Here is a 20038-nt window from a genome sequence, read left to right as displayed (position 1 = left end):
GAAGGAGCTGATGGGCGGGGCTCTACGTCAAACAGTTCTCCGTCACGGGGGGGCGGGCCTTCCCAGGGGATTTAATTCGGGCCAATAATTTTTTTATTGAGCTCCTACTGTGAATCAGACGCTGAATGCACTGTGCTTTGGAGAAACAGATGAATGAAATCAGGGACAAGTCATTCAGTGTATATCTAGTGTGGCCCTTGTGCTGGTTCCCCGCCGGTGGGTCGTCTGTTCCTAATCTGTCCGTTTCTGGAGACCCTGAGCAATGTTAAGGGCTCTCGGAATTATGCTCTTCCAGAGTCTCTCCGGAGTGCAGATCCCTTGGCTGTAGGGTCATGTTCCCCCTTCCTCTAAAGCCTTCCCCGACCATATAAGGAGAGCCAGCTGCTAGGGGCGTCCCAAGGATCTAAAGATAGCTGTCCCTGGCTCAGAGTCCAAGCGCCACTGGGTAGCGGAGAGCCGCCATGGCAAGGTGAGTGTTAACTTTTCCTTGGACATTCCTTGTCCCACATTTTCTGGGCGCTCTGGTCCTTGCGAGGTCCCATGGAAACTCCATATTACAGGTCTCTGTAATTTTGGGGCTTAGGAATGTGCTCCATAACCCTCTCCCTCACAACTCTGGCAGTCTGGATTCTCCCCAGGTTCACCCTCACTCCACACGTCCCCCCCTCCCAACTCCCATCACTCCCCTATCACCCCCTTAAGTCTCATTTAGCTCCACTATGACAGGGCCATAGCATAAAACGTCCCTAAATTTTCCCTTCCTTCCGCCTTTCCCAAATGCCCTCAGTCTTCCCTCTCCCACTCCTATGAAGCCCCACCGCAACTCCTCTGCAGGCAGCATGCCCGGACGCTGTGGTACGACAGGCCCAAGTACGTGTTCATGGAGTTTTGTGTTGAGGACAGCACGGATGTCCATGTGCTCATCGAAGACCACCGTATTGTGTTCAGGTAACGGCACTCCTCTTTGAAGGTCCTGGTTTCCAGGAACCTGTCCCTTCACCTGATGCCCCCACGCTCAGCCACCGGCATTTCCTCAGCTCCATTGTCTCCTCAGCTGCAAGAATGCCGATGGAGTGGAGTTGTACAATGAGATTGAATTCTATGCTAAGGTGAACTCCAAGGTAATTGTGGGGTGGGACAGTCAAGTCTGGCTGGAAAGACTGCCTGGAAAATTGGGAGATTCATTCTAAACCTCACATCCTATGAATGAGGCTCTCTATCTGGCAGGACTCCCAGGATAAGCGCTCTGGTCGCTCCATTACTTGCTTTGTGAGGAAATGGAAGGAAAAGGTGGCCTGGCCCCGACTCACCAAAGAGGATATCAAGGTAGGTGTGTGGGGAATGGCGTGGGGAATGGCCTGCTCTTTCTCCTGTGCTATCTCTGTACCGGGGGACATAAGTCAGGGAATCACCCTTGGCTCCTTTCCCACCAACATTCAATCACTCAAAAGCCCTATTTGACTTCCTAAATAGTTCTTGGTCTTTTACTTGATCTTTTCCTAATTCAGGCCTCGTCCATCATTGCGTGAGGCTCAGTGCATATTTTCAGCCCCACCCTCAATCCATCCTTCGCATTGCTCCCAGCATGGTCTAAAACATCCGTTTGACCATGTTACTCTTCCACCTAAGACCCTCCAGTGACTACTTCCCCGCTAAAAGTTGAAAACTGGCTATCTCCTGACTGATCTGGCTCTCGGATTTGTTTTCGTAGTCTTCACAGTATTTACAAATTATGTTGATTGGTGATTGACATTTAGTTTTGATTAGTTGCTGACCTATAAAAATATGGAGATTTCATGTAAAACTCCAGATTATCAGCTTTTCTTAGAAAGTAGAGACTGTGATCACACTGGTCTAAATTCCCAAATGCCAGGGGTGCCTAGCTGGCTCAGTCGGTAGAACACATGGCTCTTGATCTCAGGGCTGTGAGTTCAAGCCCCATGTGCAGAGATTACTTAAAAAAAATAAATAAATTCTAGGGGCACCTGGGTGGCTCAGTGGGTTAAGTCTCTGACTTTGACTCAGGCCATGATCTCAGGGTCCTGGGATCCAGCCCCACATTGGGGTCTCTGCTCAGCGGGGAGCCTGTTTCTCCCTCTCTCTGCCTGCCTCTCTGTCTACTTGTGATCTCTGTCTGTCAAATAAATCAATCTTAAAAAAAAATTTTTTTTTTAATAAATTCTCAAATGACTTGAGATGGAGCTTTAAACGGAGCATGCGCACCACGGCACTTTAATCCTTTTCATTAGTTCCCTAATTCTTTCAGGCATTTGATTTTTGGGTTGAAATCCAAACACTATAGCATGACATATAAGCTCATGACCTGGCTACTCTTCCCTTCTGTAGCATTATATCCCATTAGCCGTTGCCTTAAACTTCACATTTCAGCCGTAGCAAATGGCCTGCAGCTCTTTGGCCACACACCAGGCTATTTCTCACTAATTTACCTTTGCTCAAGCTGGTCTTCTTCCTGGAGAGTCTCCATAGTCAGTACCTGTGCCCACCCAGCCCTGGCTCATCCTTTGAGTCCCTGCTACTCTAAGAAGCCTAGGTTCCTATAGCTCCTGTCTGGGTTTCCACAGTATCCCCTGTGTAAGCGCCCACCACACTTTCCACACCGTATTATAATGATTTATTTAGATTTCCCTTCCCCACTTCCTTCGTGATGGCTGGGGCTATATATAAAAAAATTTGAATAATCCCGATGCCAAGCTCAGAGTCTGGGACATAGTATGTGTTCAATAAGTAGCTGTTAAATTAATGAGGAAATAACTTCCTATCTAAGTGTAGGAACTTGGAACACAGGTCTCCAAGGGTTTTCTTCCGACTCCAGGCAATGCATCTTGTCGGTCTTGCTTGGTTGACTCCTAGGTACTTTATGACTCAGTTCTCTTTCCAGATGTATTACTGACCTCTTTAGTCACTCGGCTTCTGGAGGGTGGAATTTCTACGCTTTTCTGTCCCCTACAATGCCTGGCCTTGTGCGTGGGACTTAGTAGGTTCCTGGCAAATCTTTGTGGATGATGATGACGGCATTCTAGAGAGAGAGTAGTCCAGGAGGCGCTTTTGGGAAGACAGCGCCCCACCTTGACCTTCTTTGCCCCACGCATGCTCGCATGCTCTGTACACACGGCTATGCTCTTCCCCCGCTTCTGTGCTTCCCCAATGACACTGCGCTTCCCCAGTGACGCTCTGCACTTTCCTCTTGCAGCCAGTGTGGTTGTCTGTGGACTTTGATAACTGGAGGGACTGGGAAGGGGATGAAGAGGTGGAGCTGGCTCAGGTGGAGCATTATGCAGAGGTAATACCGTTTTCTGCCCCTCCTGCTCATTCTCTGTGTCTCCCTGGACCCATTTCTCTGGAGGACTGTCATCAGGGTCATCAGGGCTAGACAGACATACATGAACTCCCCTCTTTGGTGCTCATATTCTTTACATGTTGTGGGCAATGTTTATTCAGTAGGATGAGACAAAGGAGTACTAGTGAGACCACATATATGCGTTCACTCACTAGTTACCAGGCACCCCTCAACTTCCTTTTAAAAAGGGGATCGGGGCGCCTGGTTGGTTCAGTTGGTGGAACATATATCAGCTCTTGATCTCAGGATTGTGAGTTTGAGCCTCATATCAGGTGTTACATAAAAATAAAATGTTAGGGGCGCCTGAGTGGCTCAGAGGGTTAAGCCTCTGCCTTCAGCTCAGGTCATGATCTCTGGTCCTGGGTCCTGGGATTGAGCCCAGCATTAGGCTCTCTGCTCAGCAGGGAGCCTGCTTCCCTTCCCCCAATCTCTGCTTGCCTCCCACCTACTTGTGGTCTCTGTCAAATAAATAAAGAAAATCTTTAAAAAATACAATAAAATGTTAAATAAAAATAAAAATAAATGAAAAGGGGATCTATTTTCTCCAATTTGTTCTGGTGATGTGTTAGGGGCTGTAAAGATGGGGCAGTTTTTTTGACTGGGAGATTCTCCTGCGGCCCATCAATATACAGGTTGCTCTCCCGCTGCCCTTCTTTTCTCTCGTAATTGCTTTTCTCTTTCCACTAGCTTTTGAAGAAGGTCAACACCAAGAGACCTCCCCCTGGCATGGATGACCTGGATGTAAGTAAAGACTGCCTCTCAACCCTTCAGTTTCCTTTTAGTGCTAAAAATTGAGATACTAGAAAGCTCTTGTCCTGTTCTCTAGCACACAGTAGATCTCAGTGCATGGCAGCCAAATCTGAATTTGACACAGGAAATTGAATGTTCTCCAGGCTGTAGAAAACCCCAACAAAGCAAGACCCTCCACCCTCCCGTCTCCCTTTTGCTTCTCTATCCTAGAGCCAACCTGGCCCCCTGGACTGTCTTTACAGCTGTCGGGAGCAGTGGCATGAATTGGAATTCTGAAACCAAATGATGCTTGACACAGCACTATTTACTGAACACCAGGGGTTGATTTTATTTTCCAAAGTATAAACCCTTCCGTGTTAGCCTGCCAGGACATTGTGTGATTTAGAAAATCACAAAAGAAAACTTGGAGAGCAGGAAGGAGTGAGAAGAGTTGATGAACACAAATGCTCGTGCTTTGCAGATTCTACAGGTGCTTTTGTCTTTTTTTTTTTCTTTCCCTAGGATGATTCTGACAGTGCTGATGCAACAAGTAATTAACTTCTCTGTGGCAGAGCTGGGAAGGAAGCTGGGGCGCCTTCCTTTTTTAAAAAATTTATTTGACAGAGAATGCATATGAGTGAGCAGGGGAAGGGGCAGAGGGAGAGGGAGAGAGAATTTCAACAGACTCCCTGCTGAGCCCAGAGCCTGATGTGGGGCTCGATCCCAGGACTCTGAGATCATGACTTGAGCTGAAATCAAGTCGGCCACTTTACCGACCGAGCCACCCAGGCACCCCTTTTGGGAAGCTCTTTTTAAGGGTTCTCTTCATGTATTATTTCTTCTTCCTAGGCACCTGAGTACGGCTGCATCAGATAGCAGGATAGGAGAGGAGTAGTCTGTTGGGGCTCCTGACTTTCTACCAATTACCTGTCATCTTTGTGTTTAGACCAGTCCTCAGTTCTCTGTTGAGTATTCGAGCATGTGTATTTACTTGGTAGAGCAAAAGCCAAAGAAGCAGCAGATAGATGGTAATAAATCTGTAAGAACTGTTCTCTGTCTCTTTTCTTCTTGCACTTGTTCCACCTGGAGGCAGACCTCTTTTACCTCTGTTGTTCCTCTCAAGGGGAGGGGTGGGTGTCACAGATCCTGGTCCTCCTGGTTGAGATGGAAGCAGAAAGATGTTGGGAGCAGGCTTGTAGCCAAACTGGGGAACTCTCCCATGCCCAGGTCAGTGCTCCTGTTTCTCAGAACGTAACCAGCCTTTGCTATATTGCTACCCCTAGAACCATGTACCTATTGCCACCCCTAGAACTAGCCAGAAACCCACCTCAGCTTTCTGCATACTCTAGAAATTCTTTATACTTTCAAAGCTAATTGTTACATTAGTTAATGCCTATATTTGCCTACTCTTCTGTTCATCAGCTACCTCATTCATCCATAAACATTTTTTGAGTGTATAACGTGTACTTAAAAAAATGCCATACCCAGCCTTTGCCCTTGAACTCATGGTAAAGTACTAAGATTTCTTTAAAAAAATTGAACTTTATAGGGTTTATATTGCTAAGATATAGACATAGTTTAATAATTGAAATAGTATAGAAGAGTATAAAATTTATTAAAGATTTTTATTTTTTAATTTTTTTTAAAGATTTTATTTATTTATCAGAGAGAGAGGGGGAGAGAGCAAGCACTGGCAGGCAGAGGCAGAGGGAGAAGCAGGCTCCCTGCCGAGCAAGGAGCCCGATGTGGGACTCATCCCAGGACGCTGGGATCATGACCTGAGCCGAAGGCAGCTGCTTAACCAACTGAGCCACCCAGGCGTCCCAAGATTTTTAAAGTGATTTTATTTATTTATTTGAGAGAGAGAGAGCCAGAGAGCTCACATGAATGGAATGGAGGGGCAGAGGGAGAGGAAGAGGCAGATTCCCTCCTGAGCAGGGAGCCCAACATGGGACTCAATCTCAGGACCCCAAGCTCATGACCCAAGTGGAACCGACTCAGGCCAACCTACTGAGCCTTCCACTTTAGAGCCTGGGTGCCCTGAAGGGTATAAAATTTAAAGTAGAATTTGTATTCCCTCAATAGGGGTAGCCACTTTTTTTTTTTTTTTTTAAGATTTTATTTATTTGAGAGAGAGACTGAAAGAGAGCACAAGCAGGGCAGGGGGAGAGGGACAAGCAGACTCCCTGCTGAGCAAGGATCCTCCCCCTCCCACCCCCGCAACGTGGGGCTACATCCCAGGATTTTGGGATCATGACCTGAGCCAAAGGCAGACGCCTAACCAAATGAGGCACCCAGGTGTCTCACTGTAACCAGTGTTAAAAGTATCTAATTATTTTGTTTTATTTTTTTTAAGATTTTATTTATTTGACAGAGAAAGATCACAAGTAGGCAGAGAGGCAGGCAGAAAGGGGAGGGGGAGCAGGCTCCCAGCTGAGCAGAGAGCCCTATGCAGGGCTCGATCCCAGGACCCAGAGACAATGACCTGAGCTGAAGGCAGAGGCTTAACTGACTGAGCCATATAGGCAATAGACATATAAGCCAAAGCAGTGTGTCTACATAATTAGAATCATAATATGCACATCTTGAGCCCTGCTTTTTGTACTTAATATATATTGGGACTCTTTCTAAATTAATATATACAGATCTCCCTCTTTTTCAGGGCTACATGGTATTCAATTGAGTATATTGTCCATAATTTAGCTGATTCCTTATTGAGGGACATTTAAGTTGTTGTTGGTCTTTTTCAGTTTTCAAACAATGCTGTAATGAACGTTTGAAAATATATATCTTTACATATCTGGAAAGAATATCTGTAAAGTAGATTTCTAGAAGTGGAATTGCCAGGTCAAAGAGTAGTTACATTTATTTATTTATTTCTAAAAATATTTTATTTATTTATTTATTTGACAGACAGAGATCACAAGTAGGCAGAGAGGCAGGCAGAGAGAGAGGGGGAAGCAGGCTCTCTGCTGAGCAGAGAGCCCAATGCAGGGCCAGTGTTATGCCCCAATAATGGGTCCGTGATTAAAGGAGCTAGACTGATACAAAGCGAAGGTCAAGCAAAGCTTTATTTCGCGCCAAACATCAAGGATCAGACAGGTCGGGGCGCCCCTTACAGAGAGGACGACTCCTCCCTGCTTTCCAGACTAACTTTTATAGAGCAAAGGCCATGTGGTTGGGCCTGGCCACACACAGGTGGCTAATTGAATTGCAATTAACCCCACAGTAGCCATAGAAACTAGCCCATCACCTTGATAGCTAGGAGACAGTATGCGTCCCCAACTGATTGAATGTCTCCATCTGGCCTGACCCACCTTTGTATTTGAGCTTTGTTACCTGAGGCTGGTTTCCGGGACTTGTTTTTAAGTAAGTCCCTTGGGGAAAGGGGAGCAGGGACAGTTTAAGGGTTAAAAAACAATGTTATTGGGGGCGCCTGAGTGGCACAGTGGGTTAAAGCCTCTGCCTTCTGCTTGGGTTGTGATCCCAGGGTCCTGGAATCGAGCCTCTGCTCAGCAGGGAGCCTGTTCCCTCCTCTCTCTCTGCCTGCCTCTCTGCCTACTTGTGATTTCCATCTGTCAAATAAATAAATAAAATCTTAAAAAAAAAAAAACCAACAATGTTATTGTTTAAGCTCAATGGAAGCCTCTGGCTAAAATATAAAAATACAAAATAGGTCCTTACACCCAGGACCCTGAGATCATGACTTTAGCCAAAGGCAGAGGCTTTAACCCACTGAGTCACCCAGGCGCCCACGAGTAGGTACATTTAAACATTTTGATAGCTGTTGCCAAGTTGCTCTTAGATGAAATTGAACAGCTTCCTGCTCCCACCAACCAAGTGCAGTATTCTCCAAAACCTTTTAGATATTTGTGAAGGTAAAAAGGTATACCTGATTTAATGTACTTTTATTAATTATAAGGTGTTCATTTTTATTTTTATTAGTAATTGGTATTTCTTTTAAGGAGCTCTGTCTATATGTTTGCCCATTTTACTGTTGACATTAAAAAAATCTGATAAGTTATATTTGTATCATGCTTTACAATTTACTAAGTTTATATATTATCTCATTAAAAATTTTTGAACCACAAATCAACCTTATAATTAGGTCTTTTCTTCATAGGTGATTGAACAGGTCATAATAAGTGGCAGAATTGGGACTTGAGCTTGTAAAGCATGTGTCCCTCCTCTTACCCACAGTTCTGAAAACCAAAAAGTTCTGAAAACCCACTTAAAAAGAAAAAACAACTGACAGCAAAATTCATTTGGCAGCAAAACCTAACCTAAAAAGACGTGCTACTTATAGTATTTGTTTATTTTGTGTAGTGCATTTATTTCTCAGCATAAATGTGTTTGATGACATGATGTTTGCTCGAGTGTGTTACATAACAGATGGGGTATGCCCAGCATTATTACCTAAAATCCCCAAAGTCCTACATTTTGAAACACCTGGAGTCTTCAGACTTTATTATTAGCTGATTCAAGAGAGCAGGAAGTTAATTTTAATATCTAATCCGTTTAACGTTTTAAGGTACTGATTACAGTGTGTAACTTGCGTTAACCTTGCTTATCTACACTCTCCATTTAGGTAGCACTAGCGACCTGTAGTTACTGAGTGCATGTGATTATTATTATTATTATTTTTTTTTTTTAAAGATTTATTTGACAGACAGAAATCACAAGTAGAGAGAGAGGAGGAAGCAGGCTTCCCACTGAGCAGAGAGCCTGATGCGGGGCTCGATCCCGGGACCCGAGCCGAAGGCAGAGGCCTTAACCCACTGAGCCACCCAGGCACCCCAGTGCATGTGATTATTGAGCCACTGAGATGTGGCCACTGCACGCGGAGATGTGCTTTAAGTGCAAAATACACATCAGCTTTCGAAAACTTTGTGCGGAAAAAATCTCACTCATTTTTGCCTTCGTTATTACACATTGACATAATATTCTGGATCTGCTGCTTTCAATACAACGTTAGCATATGGGGCTTGCACTAATTTCCATTGGGCAGCCCTGCCGTCTATCCAAATCGGTACCATCCAGCCGAGAATGCGCGGGGCTAAACTGAATGCTTTGACAAGTTCAGGCCGCGTGTAGTTTTGTTTTATTTTGTCTTCTGGTCCTTACCAAAGTCTTCGCACCGTTGGTAGGCACCCCAGAATTCTTGCAAATCGCAAAGCTCAAATCGCATTTGCAGTAAATTTGTCCAAGCCACACCCCCGTCCTATGCCCTCTTGATTCTGCGCAGAAGAGACGCGAAAGCAGTGAAGATTGTCCCACGCGGCTCTCCGTCGGCCAGACGGCGTTCCAGTGTGTGCAACTTCCCGCGTCCCCGGGAGACGGTGGCGATGGCGTTCCGGTGTCAGCGGGACAGCTACGCCCGCGAGGTACGGCTGGCTGGGCGAGGGCGCGTGGGGCGGTGCGGGAGGAGGGTGCCACGTGGAGCAGGGTGCTGAGGGAGACTCAGTTCCGGTAGCCTGAGGGCTGGGGTCGGGCTTATTTTCTGTCCGTCTATGCGCAGTTCACCACCACCGTGGTCTCCTGCAGCCCCGCCGAGCTGCAGACTGAAGGAAGCAACGGCAAGAAGGAGGTGTTGAATGGCTTCCATGTGGTGCTGGAAGACACGCTGCTCTTCCCCGAGGGCGGGGGACAGGTACCAGCCCCGCGCCTCACCGCGATCCCCTCCCAGGAAGCCCCTCATTCCTTTCTGCTCAGGTGGGAAACGCCCTCCTGCCCTTCTCCCCCAGCCTTGATGCAGATCGAAGTTAGTTCAGTTCCGGTCATTTGTTCACCCAACAGATATTTGTTGGGCTGTAACGTATGCTGTGTGCTTATTTCAGGGACTAAGGATAAGGCGTGAACAAGGTAGCATCTGTACATATGTAGAAAACTTATCAGAGAAGACAGACGAAGTGGTAAATAAAATAGAATGCCCGGTATAGTAAGTGCTATAAAGAAAATTAAAGTTTGAGGGAAAGACAGTGCTGGGATGTTCTCCTAGATAGTGGGCAAGTTATTGCATAGACCAAAGTGAAGTGAGGGGGTAAGCCATTGCAGTTACCTAATCGGGCTGGTGGGGAAGGGGCAAGTATATCCAGGCAGCAAGAATAGCAAGTGCAAAGGAACTAGGCATTAGCTTAGAATATGTGCCAGGGACTGGAAAAGATTCCCCCAAGGGAGCACAGCAGACGATGGGTTTATCGGTGCTGTGATGGCGTAGGAACAAGGTCCAGTGTGAACCCTGGAAAGGGGGGTAATAGCAGCAAAAAGGTGGGCATTATGGAAGAGGCTTTTCCAGCAGGGATAACAACACAGACAAAGGCAAGGAAGCCTGAAGGAATCTGACATGTGTAGCTAACTGCGTCGTTGAGTGTAGTTGGATCCTGTGGTGTGTATTGATGGCAAGCTGGAGATGACCGTGGGAAGGTAAATTGGAGCCAGTTCAGAGGGACTTGAAGGATGTGTTAAGGTGTGTGGACTTCATTCGAGAAGCTGTGGTGAGGGGCGCCTGGGTGGCACAGTCCGTTAAGCATTCGACTCTTGGTTTTGGCTCAGGTCATAATCTCAATGTCGTGGGTTCAAGCCCTGCGTTGGGCTCTGCACTCAGCACAGGGTCTGAGATTCTCTCTGCCTCTGCCTCTCCTACTCCTGCTCTTGCTCTCTCAAATAAAAAAGAATAATTCTTAAAAAAAAAAAAAAAGAAGAAGCTCTGGTGAGCCATGGAGGTACTTATGCAAAGAAATCACACAAGAGAACATGTTTAGTAAACTTGAAAGAAAGTTCTGATGTCACATGGGTGTTATCATTATTATAGGGATTTTCTGCCTGAAGAAAGACCTGTGACCTCAGGCAACTACAGGAGGACTCACCTTATACATCATTTCTTTCAGGAAGTCTTCCCTAGTTCCTTGAGACTATTAGGTCTCTTTCCTCTGAGCTCTAGAACAGTGTTCTTTTTACACTGTGACTTGTCGTGGATCATATTGCAATGACCTGGGTGTATGTCTGTTCTCTAGACTCTGAAGTTCCATGAGGGGCCTGGTCTGGTTTACATTGTATTCTTGGTAGCAGTGTGTTGTAAACAGTTGGCACTAGATACCTTTTTTTCTTTTTTTAAAATGAATGACTTTTTTTTTTTTTTTTTTTTTTTTAAAGTAAACTCTATGTGCCGCATGGGGCTCAAACTCAGACCCCAAGATCAAGAGGCACGGGTTCCACTGACTGAGCCAGCCAGGTGTCCCTGAAATGAGTGAATGGTTTTGACTCTATTAGTAGTGCCAAGGATGGAGTGGAAGGAGGGAGGAAAATTCAAACCATTTTAGAAACTATTGAATAATAAGAATCTAAATTAAGGCGTGAGAGTGATGATTAAGATTCTTCGGATTTTACTAAAATCTTCATTGCTGTAGTTAATAATTTTTGTTTCAATTCTGTTACTTTGTTCTGAAGAACAATATGTATGGGTGTTCAGGGTAAAGAGAACAGAGTCTCTCATGGAACAAAGTGGACCACTTCACTTGCCATTGCCTCTTCTCCTTTAGGGAATCTCAAATTCCGGGAGTGTTTCTCTCGCACACTTTCCCTAGAGGGTGTTTGTATCCAGGAGTTAAGGTGAGCTCTGCCTCCCGCCACTGATTAGCTTTATGTCTTTCCCCAGCCTGATGACCGCGGTACAATCAATGACGTCTCTGTGCTGCGAGTGACCCGCCGGGGGGCCCAGGCTGATCATTTCACACAGACACCACTGGCTCCCGGGACTGAGGTCCAGGTCCGGGTGGACTGGGAGCGGAGGTTTGACCACATGCAGCAGCATTCGGGTAGGTGGGGCGGCGTGGGGCAGGAGGGCCGGTTGCCATGCGTGGGGATGCCGTGATGATTGAGATTTGATTTGGGTTCTCTAGGAGGTAACCTTTTGTAAAGGACAGACACTCAGAATCAGCTCCCATTCAGGCAGGATATGATAAGTGGTATAAAAACAACATGAACAGGGGCAGGGAGAGCAGCGGGCAGAGGGAGAAGCAGGCTCCCCGCCGAGCAGGGAGCCCAGTGCGGGTCACGATCCCAGGATCCTGGGATCATGACCTGAAGCAGACCCTTAGCAGACTGAGCCACCCTGGTGCCTCATCATGAGGATTTTCATATTTATTTATTCATTTGTTAAGTATTTTTAGAGATTGTACAGGAGGGAGAGAGAAAAGAATCTTTTTTTTTTTTTTTAAAGATTTTATTTATTTATTTGACAGAGAGAGATCACAGTAGACAGAGAGGCAGGCAGAGAGAGAGAGGGAAGCAGGCTCCCTGCTGAGCAGAGAGCCCGATGCGGGACTTGATCCCGGGACCCTGAGATCATGACCTGAGCCGAAGGCAGCGGCTTAACCACTGAGCCACCCAGGCGCCCGAGAGAAAAGAATCTTAAGCAGACTCCATGTACAGTGGAGCCTGGTGTGGGGCTCGATCCCATAACCTCGAGATCATGACCATAGCAGAGATCAAGAGTCGGATGCTTAAGTGACTGAGCCAGCCAGGTGTCCCCTCATGAGGATTTTCAGTGAAATATCTGTCAAGAGTATGAGCCAGTGCTCGGCAGTTCTTCAGCCAGGAGTGTCTGTGATGATATCGTGGGGATATGTGGCCGGCTACTCAGTTCACTGTTCATGTCTCTCGCTCTTTCTGCTCAGGGCAGCATCTCATCACAGCCGTTGCTGACCATCTCTTTGGGTTGAAGACCACATCATGGTGAGCAGGGGGCAGAAGACTAACCATAGGTCACAGGTCCCCAGCTGCCAGCTCCTTTCCCAGTAATGGGTTAGGGGGAGAAAAGAACATGTAGTGTTCACAATCTGCCATGTTCACCTCTTCCCCTTACGTAGGGTAGCGGGTGTCCTTGTGTGTCTCGGGGGACACGCTTGGATGGGGGAAGGAAAGGACGTGGAATTGGGAGCCCAGAGTCCTAGGGGGTGAATTTTGGCTACACGATCTTGCTCACATTCCTTCTTAACCCTCACCTGTGAAAAGGAATTGACAGTCTCTACCTTGCGGGTTCTTATGAGCATTAAATAAGATAATCTATACAGACCTTCTCTGGAAACCGTCTTATGTTATTGTGGTCGTCCTCAGCATCCGGTGACCACCCACTTTTTCTGGCAGGGAGTTAGGGCGAGCCCGGAGTGTGATTGAACTGGACAGCCCCTCTGTGACTGCGGAGCAGGTGGCTGCCATCGAGCAGAGCGTCAATGAGAAAATCAGGGCCCGGCTGCCTGTGAACGTGCGAGAGCTGAGCCTGGATGACCCGGAGGTGGAACAGGTGAGGGAGAGCCGATCGGACAGCGTCTGTAGAACGGCCCTCCGAGGGCCCCTCCTCAGAAGTCAGATGCCCCTTCTCCCTCCGTGTTCCAGGTGAGGGGCCGGGGTTTGCCGGACGATCATGCGGGACCCGTTCGAGTTGTTACCATCGAGAGTGTTGATGCCAACATGTGCTGTGGGACCCATGTTAGCAATCTCAGTGACCTTCAGGTAGGTGAAGAAGGGCTCCTGAGTGGGAGGGAGAGTGTTAGGGAAGTGGGGATCACGACTAGTTGGGAGTGATCGAGGGGGACAGTGGAGGAGGCTTCGGTGAAGTCACTCCTTTCTTGCTTCTGAACTGGGGGCAGGTGTAGGGAGCTCCTACCCTCAGGTCTCACTCCCACTGCAGTTCGTGCATGTGCGTGTGCTCCCACCCTTGCCTCATGTAGGTCATTAAAATTCTGGGCACCGAGAAAGGGAAAAAGAACAAGACCAACCTGGCGTTTCTGGCCGGGAACCGGGTGCTGAAGTGGATGGAAAGAAGCCATGGAAGTGAAAAAGCACTGACTGCGCTGCTGAAGTACGATCCCTGCCCCTTGCCCCCTGCCTTGGCTCGCTGCCCCTGTCCCTGCCACTGCCTCCTGCTCCTTGCCCCTGCCCTGTCCCCATGTCTGAGGTCCTGCATGCCCCAAGCTCAGCTCTCCTACGGGTCGGGAAGACCACAATCTCTAATCACAGTGGGGTGAGATGCAGTCATAAGTGATCAAGCACTTGGGACAGAGAGTCAGATCCACACAACATGGCTTGTTCCTTTATATCTTCTTTCTCAGTTGCTTAGGAACGTCCCTGGGTCCCCATCTGGAGGGAGGTGCACTGTCAAGAAGGGCCTCATGGATTTACGCCTTGCACCACAAGTCTTTTGGAAAGCTGGGCGGGTGACCAGGCGCCTTTCCCTTGCAGGTGTGGAGCAGAGGATCACGTGGAAGCTGTGAAGAAGCTACAGAACTCAACTAAGCTCTTGCAAAAGGTGACTTACTCCTCAGAGGGTGCAGAGGGCAGCGGCTATGCCTGGAGTAGACTCCCCAGGCCTGAGCCCTAGGCCCACCCAGCTGTGGGGTTCAGCAGAGCGGGAGGGAGGCGAGAGCCAAGTGGCGGGAAGATGTGATGAACTCCTGCTTGTTAATCCTTCTATCCGCTGAGTGATGGCGTCCATTTCAGAACAACCTGAATCTGCTTAGAGACCTGGCCGTGCACGTGGCCCACAGTCTCCGGAACAGCCCAGACTGGGGCAGTGTGGTCACATTACACAGGTGAGAGACGAGGCGTGGGAGCGCTGGGCTCTGTGTGCTGTGCATCATGGGAGGCGGGTTGCCCGCTGATTTCTCCAGACTGAGCAGAACCTAGGAGATGCATTACCTTCCAGTATACCTTTATCCTCCAGACGTCCTGGGTTCAATAAGAGCATCTTCCCAGCAATGCTGTGACTGTAACTTTCACCACCAGGTTCCCTCACCCCCTTCACCGTCTACCAGCTCTCTCCTTCCCTGGGTGATCTGGTTTGAGAGAGGCACACACGAGTGCAAGGCAATCTGTGAAATGCTGAGAAGGCCTTGTTGCTGGCCGTCAGCCGCACTCTCAGTCCTTGCTAAGGGAGTCTGGGACTTTGCACAGACAGCAGTAAGGCCAGCCTCGTGAGGAGGAACAGGGCTCCGTGCGATTTCCCAGTTCCCGCTCCGGCTGTCATGTCTGTGTCCTTTGTTGTAGGAAGGAGGGTGATTCTGAGTTCATGAATATCATCGCCAATGAGATTGGGTCAGAGGTAAGAGGAGCGTGAGATTCTCTGTCTGTCCTTAGTGGAGACTGAAGTGAGGGACATTAGTTTAAGTCCTTCACATGAACACATAAGGGCAGGGAATAGAAGTTCATCTGGTTCTAGTTTTTGTTGTTGTTGTTCTTTTTAGCACTAGCTAAAGCCAAGCTCTGTTTTAGGTGCTGAGTTGGATCTAGGATATTGACCTTTCTGGGGCTACGACAGTTAACAGCTTCTGAGTTTCTCTTACCAGAGCTGGAACTCTTCCAAGCCACACAGATCGACGTGTGTCCAAGGCCTGGTTTTAGAAGTAATGGGGCTGGTGAGGCCCTTTGAGGGCCGTTCCTTTCCACTTTCCTTTGCCTCTGGCTTCAAGGGCCCCTGTCCATCCTGATAGTCACAACTTCGTGATTTCCCAGTCTCTCTCTCTCTCTCTTTTTTTTTTTTTTTTAAGATTTTATTTATTTATTTGACAGAGATCACAAGTAGGCAGAGAGGAAGGCAGGGGGGTGGGGTACAGACTCCCCACTGAGCAGAGAGCCCAATGTGTGGGTCGATCCCACAACCCCGAGATCATGAACTGAGCTGAAGTCAGCTGCTTAGCCCACTGAGTCACCCAGGCGCCCCTCCCAGTCTCTCTCTCAGTGTATGTTTTTTTTCGTAATTCCGTGTAGAGTGTACTGATTCTCAGGGAGCTCACCCTGGAATCTGGGAGGCAAACGTGTATGTCCACATACTGAGGGTGGTCAGTACTAGGGGTGGAGGAGCAGGTCACCTGAAAGAGTGGGGAGGCCCCAGGGCAGGGGGCTGGAGGACTACCTAGTGGTCCTCGGACAGACGGGAGCAAAGTCTGCCAGGCAGAGGGAGATAGGGAGCTTTAGTCAGTGGCAGGCACGGGGTGCATGGGGGAAGGCAGTGGCCAGGTTGCAAGGGTAGGTGGGAGTCAGGTCACAAAAGGCACTTAGCACCTGGCCATGGTCAGCAGCCTTCTGCCTCCCCCAACTTCTTGATGTTTAATCCAAGTTCCCATAGTCGTTCTTGAAGTTTCTTGGCCCTAGTGGGCCAGAGTACAGGGGCTGCATCATCACTCATCAGAACATCCCTCATAGTTCAGGGGCAAAAATTTGATCTTGACTGAGGAGAGGGCAGGGTTTAGGGGGATTGACCCCACTTTCTTAGGTATCAAGGCTTATCTCCTTATCTTACCTCGTAGGAGACCCTTCTGTTCTTAACTGTGGGCGATGAGAAAGGTGCTGGGCTCTTCTTACTGGCAGGGCCGGCCGAGGCCGTGGAGACGCTGGGCCCCAGGTAATCTGTGGACTGCCTGCACTGACCAGTAGGGGTGGCCTTTGCCCGATGGAAAGGACCATCATCCCTGTGATTGCATTTTGATTCACATCATGGGCATGGGAGGTGGGCCGAGTGGGAATAAGTGCCCCTGCCGTCATTCCTAATTTTGCAGGTAAGGGACAGCATGTCCTGTGTGGCAGAACTAAGACTCAGACTTGGGACTTTTTAAGATTTTATTTATTTTTTTGACAAAGAGGTAGAGAGCACAAGTAGGCAGAGAGGCAGGCAGAGGGGGGCGGGGGGAAACAGGCTCCGTGCTGAGCGGGGCTCGATCCAGGACCCTGAGATCATGACCTGAGCTGAAGGCAGAGGCTTAACCCACTGAGCCAACCCAGTGCCCCAAAATTAGGGTTTTAAGATGAAATAAAAATAGGCATTGATCTAGTTGTTGTGGAAAAATTAGAACTTTGCTGGATTTCTGTACCTTTGTACTGTTGTTTGTTTACTTTAAATTAGTTACAGAGGTGTGCCCGACACTCTTTCTGGTGTTGAGGGTTTTCCAAGTCCCAATTGGCTATGGTGAATATATGTTCAAAGGAGAACATAAGAATGTATGTCTCTCTCCCTATTTATTTATAAGATTTTACTTGAGAGAAAAGTAGAAGATGGGCAAGGAAGAGAGGAGCAAAGGGAGAGGGAGAAGCAGGGACCCTGGCATGGGCTCGATCCCAGGACCCAGAGATCATGACCTGAGCCGAAGGCAGTTGCTTAACCAACTGAGCCACCTGAGCACCCCAGGAAAATGTCCGAATTTAAAGCATGGGTCCCTGAAAGGCAGCCAGATGTGGCCTGTAGACTGGTTTGGCCTGAGTACTATTTTAAATTTTCAAAATCAATTATTTCATTTTTAAATTGGATTTGTATATAAAAATACAGAGTTCTAGTTTTTCTCAGAAAAGACAAAAAGGCCCACTCTGGCGACACTGGGCCTGCATCCCCGCATGGCAGTAGCTGCAAGGAAGGGGGTGGTGGCACTCTCTTTAGACAGGACAGGCTCGGCCACTGCTGCAGTCCCCCCTTCTCCACACCCCCAGCTGCTGCACTGCTGCGTTTGTGTCTGCAGCCCCTTACCTCTGGTGGACACTCACCTTGCTCTCTGGAGGTTCCTGTAATTAATGTAGCACGCCCCCACACCCGTTTCTAGATACTTCCATTGTGTTTTTTTTATAATACCTGGAATAAGTACTAGTTCATTTTTTGTTCCCCCAGTTACTCTTAAACAGTAAACATCGTACTTCTGTATCTGTGCACACATGCAGGTGTTTTTAAGAAGGATTTCTAGAAGTGTCTGCTCTTCCTTTCCCTCTCCTCGGCCCTGGGGGAAAGACTTGGGGCTGCCTTTGGTTTTTCTGTGGCTTTTCCCTCAAAGACGTCCTCCCTGACTGTGTCTCTACTCCCCAGGGTGGCTGAGGTTCTGGAGGGCAAAGGAGCTGGGAAGAAAGGCCGCTTCCAGGGCAAGGCCACCAGGATGAGCCGGCGGGGAGAGGTGCAGGCCCTCCTCCAGGACTATATCAGTACTCAGAGCGCGGAGGAGTGAGGACTTGGTCCCTGGGGCTCCTGCCATTGAGAACGGGCCTCCTGTGACCACAGAAAGAGTCTCTTGGACAATAAAATAGTTTGACTTGAAATAGTCATGGTACCACATGCACATGACTGGTGTATGTAGTATTCTGTGCGGTGTGTATGCTGTAAGTAAGTATCTGTAAATAAGCAGCTTTCTCATTGGGCCCCTGTTAGGCATAACCTCCAGGGAGCATTACGGGGATGAAGGGTACTGATTTCTCTGAAGCAGCTGCAACTTTTCTTCCTGTGGAAACGTAACCACCTAAGGGGAGGGCCAGCCAGTCTGGAGGCTCGACCGAGAGCTTCAGTTCATTCAGATCTCCTTGTTTTGTTGTCCGTATTTTCCTAGTCCTGTGCTTGAGAACTAAGAAGCATCAGTGACTTTGCAAATAGGTCAAGAGGCCCTAGAAATACAGGAGAAGGAGGCTCCATGCCTGCTACTGCGGCGGAGAAGGGACGGATAGAGGTGTGGAAGACCAACCTAAAGAGAGCTGGTGTCAGACCAGTGCACCTTTAGAATCATCGTGAGAACGGCCTGTAATGATCAGAGGGAGACAAAGTAGTTCTAGATTTGTGTGCATCTAACAACAGCCTCAGAATACATAAAGCAGAAATTGACCCTAAAGAAGGACATGAACTCACACTTGGTGGAAGATTTAAACTGATCTTTGAGTAACTGATGGGACAAGAGGAAGCATGACCTTGAGGTTAAGAGCATACACGTTGGGGCTTCATAGACCTGAGTGGAAATCCTGGCTCTGTGCACCCATGGGTGGTAAAACTAGAAAAGAAAGCCAAGAGGTGATTCATTTTATTTATTTATTTTTTTTAAAGACTTTATTTATTTATTTGACATAGACCACAAGTAGGCAGAGAGGCAGAAAGAGGGGGAAGCAGGCTCCCCACCGAGCAGAGAGCCCGATGCGGGGCTTGATCCCAGGACCCTGAGATTATGACCTGAGGAAGGCAGAGGCTTAACCCCCTGAGCCACCCAGGCGCCCCAGAGGTGATTCATTTTAAAAGGACGGCATTTACCTCTGGGGGAAGGGCGTGAAACGGGATGGAGAAAGGACCCAAGACGGGTGGGTGGGGGGTTTATGGGGTGTTGGCAATGTTCTGTGTCCTTGAACTTGGAATTTACATAGCTGTTGGCTTTATAATTACTCATTATACGGTTTTATTCCACAACATTCTCTTTCACCATCTAGGAATACAACAACAACAACAACAACAACAAAATCTGGGTTCTGTCCCTTGTTTGCCTTGGGAACGTGTTTTTTGTTTTTTCAGACTTTAGTTTGGTCCACAGCAAAGTGGCCATCATGGCAGCACTTAAATGCTCTGGGGTGTGGTGGAGTAACATTCAGCTGTAAGTGGGGGAGCCACTTTGTTCCCCGAGATGACCTGAGAACACTTAATTTTTGATTGCCTAGATGTTTTGTTCCCCTTTACCTGCAAACTGAGTGTTGATTGTAAGTACAGTGGGCCCCTGGGTTGATACAGCTCTGGTGGGGAATCATTTTCCCTCAGGTCAAGGCCCCCTGAGGAGAGCTGACAGTGTCCACTTGGTCTTCTCCCAAAGAGAATGAAGCTGAGATGACTCTCTGGTAAGCTCAAAAGTCACAAGGCAGAATACTTGTCAGGACAGGAGTCCGGTCTGAAGACTTCAGCCAGAGTTAGGAGGCGGGTTAGAGCCCGGCTGCACGGGTGGAGGTGGGGCAGAAGAATGGGGAATTTGAGTTTTTGAGGCAAAATTTAGGCATTGACACTGCATCAGTAGGTTGCCTTGGAGTATGAAAGGTATCCTCAAGAGATTTTTTTTTTTTTTAATTTTTACTTTTCAGCGTAATGGTATTCATTGTTTTTTTTTTTTTTAATATTTTAAAGAGGTTTTGTTTTGTTTTGTTTTTTAACGATTTTACTTTTAAGTAATCTCTACACCCAATGTG

The 20038-nt window shown here is 47.8% G+C and overlaps 3 protein-coding genes across 6 annotated transcripts in view; 2 read left to right on the top strand and 1 right to left on the bottom strand.

Annotated features, from left to right (window-relative positions):
- RPL27 (ribosomal protein L27) overlaps nt 1-20038 on the bottom strand; it is a 62154-nt gene that overhangs the window by 17967 nt on the left and 24149 nt on the right. The gene's annotated exons all lie outside the window — the stretch shown is intronic.
- On the top strand, nt 190-13318 carry PTGES3L (prostaglandin E synthase 3 like). Of its 4 annotated transcripts, XM_082706304.1 has the most exons (12): nt 190-469; nt 835-948; nt 1055-1121; nt 1228-1326; nt 3212-3301; nt 4046-4099; nt 4610-4637; nt 9333-9471; nt 9606-9737; nt 11742-11901; nt 12763-12820; nt 13232-13318. In XM_082706304.1, the coding sequence occupies exons 1-8, from the start codon at nt 462-464 to the stop codon at nt 9350-9352; spliced, it is 480 nt and encodes a 159-aa protein (XP_082562430.1). In that variant the 5' UTR covers nt 190-461; the 3' UTR covers nt 9353-9471; nt 9606-9737; nt 11742-11901; nt 12763-12820; nt 13232-13318. The 4 variants fall into 4 exon arrangements, with proteins under 4 accessions (XP_082562430.1, XP_082562431.1, XP_082562433.1 ...); XM_082706305.1 differs by lacking the exons at nt 9333-9471; nt 9606-9737; nt 11742-11901; nt 12763-12820; nt 13232-13318 and adding an exon at nt 4937-5138; XM_082706307.1 differs by lacking the exons at nt 3212-3301; nt 9333-9471; nt 9606-9737; ... (1 more) ...; nt 12763-12820; nt 13232-13318 and adding an exon at nt 4937-5138.
- Nucleotides 9352-18174, top strand: LOC309851258 (alanyl-tRNA editing protein Aarsd1). The gene is made up of 12 exons (XM_082706273.1): nt 9352-9471; nt 9606-9737; nt 11742-11901; nt 12763-12820; nt 13232-13388; nt 13481-13597; nt 13816-13946; nt 14327-14393; nt 14585-14676; nt 15131-15185; nt 16390-16484; nt 17928-18174. Exons 1-12 carry the CDS (start codon nt 9433-9435, stop codon nt 18061-18063), a joined length of 1239 nt encoding a protein of 412 aa, XP_082562399.1. The 5' UTR covers nt 9352-9432; the 3' UTR covers nt 18064-18174.

The sequence above is a fragment of the Mustela nivalis genome, assembly GCF_964662115.1.
Source record: "Mustela nivalis genome assembly, chromosome: 17".
Taxonomy (NCBI): Eukaryota; Metazoa; Chordata; class Mammalia; order Carnivora; family Mustelidae; genus Mustela; species Mustela nivalis.
Note: the sequence above shows the minus strand (reverse complement) of the source record. Positions and strands in the feature narration are given on the sequence as shown.

Excerpts from the sequence above, each read along its gene's own strand:
- PTGES3L (XM_082706304.1), top strand. Across the intron at positions 1,327-3,211 it reads TCACCAAAGAGGATATCAAG|CCAGTGTGGTTGTCTGTGGA; the intron begins GTAGGTGTGTGG and ends TTCCTCTTGCAG. Across the intron at positions 3,302-4,045 it reads AGGTGGAGCATTATGCAGAG|CTTTTGAAGAAGGTCAACAC; the intron begins GTAATACCGTTT and ends TCTTTCCACTAG.
- LOC309851258 (XM_082706273.1), top strand. The coding sequence starts at position 9,433 with ATGGCGTTCCGGTGTCAGCGGGACAGCTACGCCCGCGAG. Across the intron at positions 9,472-9,605 it reads GGGACAGCTACGCCCGCGAG|TTCACCACCACCGTGGTCTC; the intron begins GTACGGCTGGCT and ends GTCTATGCGCAG. Across the intron at positions 9,738-11,741 it reads TCCCCGAGGGCGGGGGACAG|CCTGATGACCGCGGTACAAT; the intron begins GTACCAGCCCCG and ends GTCTTTCCCCAG.